This window comes from Otolemur garnettii, unplaced genomic scaffold, assembly GCF_000181295.1.
Source record: "Otolemur garnettii isolate 467f Iridium unplaced genomic scaffold, OtoGar3 scaffold00013, whole genome shotgun sequence".
In the NCBI taxonomy this organism is placed as follows: Eukaryota; Metazoa; Chordata; class Mammalia; order Primates; family Galagidae; genus Otolemur; species Otolemur garnettii.
This window is the reverse complement of record NW_003852408.1, coordinates 24749355-24756743: the sequence shown is the minus strand read 5'-3', so window position 1 is coordinate 24756743 and position 7389 is coordinate 24749355. Positions and strand designations below refer to the sequence as shown.

The 7389-nt window shown below is 36.1% G+C and overlaps 1 protein-coding gene across 1 annotated transcript in view; it reads left to right on the top strand.

Annotated features, from left to right (window-relative positions):
* The window catches only part of ZDBF2 (zinc finger DBF-type containing 2), a 28842-nt gene extending 24051 nt beyond the window's left edge, over nucleotides 1–4791 (top strand). Inside the window, exons 6-8 of the mRNA XM_023510279.1 lie at nucleotides 88–694; nucleotides 812–3960; nucleotides 4051–4791. Coding sequence (XP_023366047.1) covers nucleotides 88–694; nucleotides 812–3960; nucleotides 4051–4710 — 4416 coding nt within the window. The 3' untranslated portion in view covers nucleotides 4711–4791. The remainder of the gene's footprint in view (nucleotides 1–87; nucleotides 695–811; nucleotides 3961–4050) is intronic.
* The last annotated feature ends 2598 nt before the right edge of the window (nucleotides 4792–7389 follow it).

The following is a 7389-nucleotide window of genomic DNA, read 5'->3' as shown; positions in this document are numbered from 1 at the left end:
GAAGATGATGAAGAAGTAAATGTTGAGAATGAAGATGATGAAGAAGTAAATGATGAGAATGAAGATGATGAAGAAGTAAATGATGAGAATGAAGAGTATGCATACTTAGAAAGGAAAAATGATGAACCCAGTGGTTCTGATACAAGTTGTGATTCTTATGCCTCTGTTCATTCAGTGAGTAATTCTCCTGAAACAGCTGTTCAAAACCTTAACCCTCAACAAGATGAGGTATACCTAGAAAATAGGGAAAAGGAACCTGATTCTGAATTAAATTTGGATTATGGTGTTATTTTTCATTCAATGACTGGACATTCTGAATATCCCATTAAAGAAATACACCTTCAGAAAGAAGAGCACATGCACTTAGAAAATAAGAGTGCTTTTGGAAAACATCTGAACCCTGACATCTCTCTTCAGTCAGTGGCTAACAGACCTGGAGTAGTTGTTAAAGAAATACGACTTCAGAAAGAAAAGCATGCTGAATTCAAGGATAAAAGTTCTGAATTTAGTGGTTCAGAACCAAATTTAGATTCTAATGTCCCTCACTATTCAGGAGCTGAACCTCACACAGCTATTAAAAAAGTCAATGGAAAGAAGAAGCGTATTCTAGAAAACAATGATAAACGTAGTGGCACTGAAATAATTCTGGATTCTGATGTCAGTTCTCAGTCAATGAATAAGAAACCTCAGCCAGGTGTTTTGAAGGAGGCCCATGTTGACCCAAAAGATGAAAGCATTGAACCTAAAAGTTTGAAAACCAGTTTGGGTACGAGTATTCCTCGTCATTCAGTCACTGACCAACGTCAACTAGCCCTTTTGAAGGAAAAACATGTTAATCCGGAAAACAAAAACAGTGAATCACGTTATTCTAAAACAACTTTTGGTACTGAACAACTGCGAGAAGCATTTAAAAAAATAAGCCTGCAGGAGGAAGAGGATATTAGCTTGAAAAATAAGATGGATGAACGTAATGGTTCTAAATTAATCTGTGATTCTAATGTTTCTGTTCAGTCTGTGGTTGATCAACCTAAAGTAACTGGTAAACAATTAAACCCAAGAAATGAAGATCAAATGTACTTAGAAATGAAGCACTGCCAGTATAGTTCTTCTAAAATGAGTTTGAAGTCTGATTTTATGATTCGGTCGATACTTAACCGACCTCAAGTAACTATTTCAGAGCAAGAGCACAGTGAGCTGGAAGGTAAACGCAATCAGTCTTGTGGTTCTGAAATAAGTTTTGATTCTGATGACCCTCTTCAATCAGTGGCCGACCAGCTTAGAGAAACTGTTAAAGAAATAAGCCTTTGGAAGGATGACGAAGCTGATGTGGAAGATAAGAGGGATAAAGCTAAAGATTTTAGAATCATGTATGATTCTGACATCCTTCAGTCAGCAGCTGGCCCAACTGAAAAAGTATTTAAGAAGGCTAACCTTTGGAAAAAGCATGTTGCTATGGAAAGAAAGATTATTAAGCCTGGTCATTTTAAAGCACCTCAACATTCCAGTAACCCTCCTCAGTCTGTGACTAATAAAATTCAAAGAGCTATTAAAGAAAGAAGTGTTATGAGAGCGGAACATGTTTGTCTGGATGATAAGGGCTATGAACGCAATGATTCTGAAATAATTTATGTTTCAAACATTCCTCTTCAGTCAGTGATTAAGCAACCACAAATTTTGGAAGAGAGGCATTCCAATTTGGGAAATAAGAGCAGTGATCCTTGTGTTTCTGAAGTAAATTTTGATTCCAGTGATCCTTTTCAGTCATCAACTACCCCACTTCAAAAAGCTGTGAAAGAAACAAATCTTTGGAAAGAAGGCCATATTTACCTGGAAGATAAGAGCTATAAACTAGGTGATTTTGAAGTAAATTGTGATTCTGCTACTCCTGTTCATTTTGTGGCTGGTCAGTCACCGGTGTCTGCCAAAGAACTAGAAAAGAACTACCAATTCTGTGGTTCTGGAATAAAATGTGATTCTGGCATTGATTTTACATCAGAAGTTGACCAACCTCAAGTGTCTTATGAAGAAACAAACCTTCAGAGGGGAAAACATCTTGGCATGGAAGAAAAGACTAGTGAACCTAATGATTCTGAAATGTGTGATTCTGATGTCCCTTTTCAGATAGTACTTAACCAATATCCAGAGTCAGTCAAAGAAACAAATTTTCCAAAAGTGGTACTTGTGGATGTTGTGCCCAGTGAGGGTGATTGTGAAGGAATTTCTGTTCCTGACATCCCTCTTCAATTAGTGACTGACCCACCTCAAATGACTGACCCACATCAAATCAGTTGTATAAATGCAGAATGCATTGATGACGAAGAGAAGAGCAATGACTCTTTTGGTTCTGAAGTAAGATATGTTTGTGAAACTCTTCCTCCATCTGTGACAAGCCAATCCAAAGAGACTTTTAAAATAATCAACCGGAAGAAAGACTGTATTATTCTGAGTGATTCAAATTGTCAGCCGTGTACTTCTGAAATAAATGTTAATGTTGATGCCTCTGATCAGTTCATGAGTTACCAGTCACAAGAGCCTGAGAGAAAAAAGGTGAAATATACTGATCCAGAAGATAAGCACTGTGAATCTGATCATCCTAAAGGAAAAGCCACTTCTGGGCCTGTAACCCGACAGCAAAAAGCTCGCAAAAAAGCCAGCCCTCGGAAAAATCAAAGAAGTACTAGACGAAAAGGTAAGAGCTGTAAATCCAATGTTTCTGCCAAGGACTTTGATGCCTCTTCTGAGTCAGCAGTACATCAATTGGCTGAAAAAGGAAACTTTTCAAAGTCAAAACGTACACATAGAGGAAGTATGAGCTGTGAACCTTGTGGTTCTCAGATGAATTTTCAGTGTGATCCTTCTCTTCAGCCTGACACTGACCAGCCTCAAGAAGCTGTTAATAAAACAGACCTACGTAAGAAGACATCTTTTAATCTGGAAGAAAAGAACCATGGTTCCCAATCAAGCTCTGTTCCCATGGTTGATTCTGCAAGGAACCCAGAAAAAGCAAAGGAGGTTGTAGAAGATAATTCTGATGAACCAGTTCTTGAAGCCTTGCCTCATGTCCCTCCTTCATTTGTGGGGAAAACATGGTCTCAAATAATGAGAGAAGATGACATAAAAATTAACACTCTTGTCAAGGAATTTAGGGAAGGTCGTTTCCACTGTTACTTTGATGATGACTCTAAGACCAAAAATGTTACTCCAAATAAGAAAAAGAAAAGGGTTACCTGGGCTGACCAGCAGCAGAATGCTGCTTCAAATGAAGCTTTATCAGATTATAAAGATACTGCAGGTAGTGCTTCAGAAACTGTTGACCCTTCAGTGGCCTTAGATAAAACATGCCATCCTCCTCCTCCAGCAGAGAGGCCTCCTACACAAGAGAGTGATCAGGTGCCTTCTCCATGCCAGGCTGTGAAAGTTAGCCTTGGAACTCAAACCAATGTTGAGAGTTGCCCACCAACAAAAAGAAAACTAACTGGACAAGAGGAAGACTCACCAAAAAGTAAGCGCCCAAATTCACGCGATAAGAAAAAAGCCAAAAAAAAGGTCAGAATTGCGCCAGTTGAATTACCTGCATCATGTACTAAAATTTTGAGGCCTATGCAATCCAAAGCCTTAGTCTATATTCTGTCTTCTCTGAATATTAAGCTGGAAGAAGGTGAATGCCTTCACTTCTCCAGATTGAAGCACCGCAAGTGGGATAATGATGTTCGGTTTAGGTGCAGATATAAGCGGAATAGCATCACGCATTATGACCCATTACTGAAGGAAATTATAACTAATCCTCCAATAAACATAGTATTGCCAGAGGCAGACCAGAATAACTTTCCTAAAGCTCTGACTGACAGCAACTCCAGTGCAGGAGACAAGGATGCTGGTGGACAAAGTTCTGGGACAATGCCAACAAGAAGTTCACGTCGCAAGACCAAGGGCTCGTCTCCCTTAACACAAAAATCAAAAGTTCCAAATACTCGTGAGGGTCCGAGTTCTGGTGAGGGTCCGAGTTCTGGTGAGGGTCCTAGTTCTGGTGAGGGCCCGAGCTCTGGTGAGGGTCCGAGCTCTGGTGAGATTCCAAACGGAAGTAATTTCCAGCTGCTGCTTTTAAATCGTGATAATACCAAAGCCTGCCCAGGATCACTTCTAAATAGGTTTTTGAGAAGTCAAAAAAAACTTCAAAAAAAAACGACGACTGCCACTGAGTTCCCTGAACAGGGTGTAAAACCAAGCACTCGCCAACAGAGAAAGAGAAAAACATCTGAAAAACAGCCCCTTTGGATTCGGACCAAACCAAGTGATGTAATTATAAAGTACATTTCGAAAAATACTGTGTTTTTACGTCGTAAATATCAATCCAGGACCATTTTTAGTGAGAGTTATCTCAACAAGACAAAGTCTATTGTCAGTACGCCAAAGAACATGAAGAGACAAGCAGAAATGCTTCTGAGCTCCCCAGTTCCACCAGCTCATGCTAAAGAGCCATTAAGTGCTGTAGCAGGTCCTTCAAAGCAGCCCAAGAAGGGCTCCTACCGTGGTACAAGAAAGAAGAATACTGATAATACTGCAAGAGAAAAGAGTGCTAATGTAAGATGTGATAGCAAAAAGGAAAGTCCTGGACCTGTGAAACCATATGCTCTGAGAAGTTTATCTTCTGCACCACAGCCTGACACACGTAGAATTGTGACTCGACTCTCAAACAGACTGAGAAGGTAAAATGAGATAAAATAGAAGCAGCTTTTGTGTTGAGGGTAGTTGAGGATTCAGTACTTCAATTGAAAGATACTTGGTACTTAGTACACACAGCTTTCCCAGTTTTGGTGAGAAGACTAACTTTGAACTATTTTGCTATAAATATTATTTTTCAGAACTTTTATATTCATTTAAAATTAGTGTTTGGAGTCCCTTTTTTTAAGATTCAAAAGCAACTTTTTTCCATCATTTTTTGTAGAAGAGCTTTATCTTAATTTATGTCATAATATAATTTTAGCACAGTGTATAGAATTTTGTCCCACAAATCATGTCCCTTTTATTTATTTTTTATGATTATCTCTCATGCCAGCAAGTTATAACATTTTGAGAATGAATAGAGCGAACTTATCAATACTATCTTATATCACTTTCTAAAGATCGGAACAAATGTATCTGCAATCTTTGTGTTGCAGGGAGCATTGCTAACATAGTATTCTAACTGGATAATTAAAAAGAAGGGACTCTAATGATAATTATCTCAACTTCTGAATGAGGTTGACTTAAACGCGTACAAACAAACCATGATTTGTCTTTCTTGTAAAAGCATTCCAGAGAATGAGATTCTATACTCTTTAATCCAGTTTTCAAAAACTGGCGATTTTATTCTGTAACAAACTCCTGCTTCATTTAAATTGGATCTGCAAGTCTCTGACTTGCCTCATTTGGACACATGCACACACACAGTCTCTTGTGATTTCTCCTTAGCGTTACTGGATCTTAAGGAGAAAATGATTTTGTCAATGTGATCAGCTTTTTTTGTTTTAACTGCCTTTATTCCCTTCTATGTGAAGTGTTGGTGGCTTAATAAAATCCAGGTTACTTTGTGGCCTTATTAAGAATATTTTAGACTTTAGTTTATTTTTTAATAGGTTGGCCTGAAATTATTGGTTTGGTAATATTATTTGGGTAGGTTGTTAATTGTTGTGATTAGTAAATTATCTTAACCTATCTTAATATTTCAAAAAATTGAATAAAGCTGGTAATTTGTGTGGAGGCCATTATACAAGTGAAAATCTGTATTTACACATTTGTTTGTGCTAAACTTGCTAACCAGTGTTTTAAGACTTCAAATAAAAGATGTAATGATATGTAGTTTATGTCTGAAGTACTGAGGGATCTATTCAGAACCTTTATTCGGGCACACTGGTTGAGCAGATATATTCAGTTATCATTTATTCTTGTTAAGCCAAGATCCTGGATCTTTTTCTGTCTGTGTTAAATAAAACGTGAATTTCAACTGTATCGTAAAACTACCTACTACATTTTATTGAAACTAAGGTCAATGGTAAGTTGTATCTTAATTTCAGAAATAAAAATGTGTTATCTTAGCATTAATGAAATATAGTGTAAGCTGATTTCTAAATGTGGTTTTATTTCAGGGGCCATTATTTAACCTGTGGGTATATTTTGATGGAATTCTGTTGTGATTTCTTAACTTCTGAATGTAAACAGTAATTATGTTGAAAAAATGGATGTTTATATTTTTAGTTGCAACCAGTATATATAGCATTTCTTCAGCCTTGCCTCCTCATCTACACATATATTTTAGTTTTCTCTCTTGAAATATCACTGTGGGCCACTAGTTCAAAATAGTCCCTCCAATTTTAATTTGAGAAGAAAGCTCTGTCCTACTGATTAGGTAATAAACAAAAGGATAGTTTATAAAAATATTCCATTTGTGGGTACTGGTGTCTCTTTTCCCGTGGAATAGACACAGTTCCCTTGAGTACTGTTCATGGATGTGTTCTGCATTCTATCAGTGTAAGTTTAAAAATAAGAGATTGTATGGAAACAGTGTGTCATCTGTTTTGATTAAATGTGCAGAGAGAACAGTTCTTATAATTTAAATGATCAAAATTTAAAAGTTACTGCCTTTTTCACATTGGAAGTCCTTCTAAATACTATTAAATTCTTTTATTGATGTAAAATATACATATGTAATTTACCATCTTTGCTATTTTTAAGTTTGTCATTTTGAGAGGGGGCAGGGAAAAGACTCATTTTTAAACTTTATATTATCAAACATAAAGCTGTAATACAATACTGATGATTTTGTTTGACATTTTGGAAATGTTTGCTAAGTTCTTATGATTTTAGATAAGCTTGAAAACTTGAAATTGTCAAACTTAGAGTTTAAGTTAAATTGGAAATGAGTTACTTTCAGGAACTGAAGATGTAAAATGTGCCCCTTTTGTCTAAATAAATGTTGGCTTAATTTGCAGATTAGATAAAACAATTGATGCTTTTGTGTGTTCAAGAATGCATTAAATTCTTCTAAGAGTAAGAAATCAAATTACAACCATAATGAATATTTTATTGATCTTGTTCTTGTTCAGTATCTTGCATAGATTTTTATTGTAATTGTCCTGAGTTATACAGTATGTGGGCAATATTGTGTAAAGTGTGTTTTTGCATTTGTGCATTTAAATTATTTATGTCACTAGGGCTCTGAGTAACACTTTTTTTTTCCGTTTAAAAAAGCTATATTTAAATATTCAAATAATTATATATTTCCATGTAAAACTAATGTGAGACTAATGTATTTTTTATAATGCAGTGTAAAAGCTAAACTTGTTTTTGATGTTATCGAGATAAAATTTATTAAAACGTAAAATTTGTGTCCATTCTCTTTTTTTTTTTTTT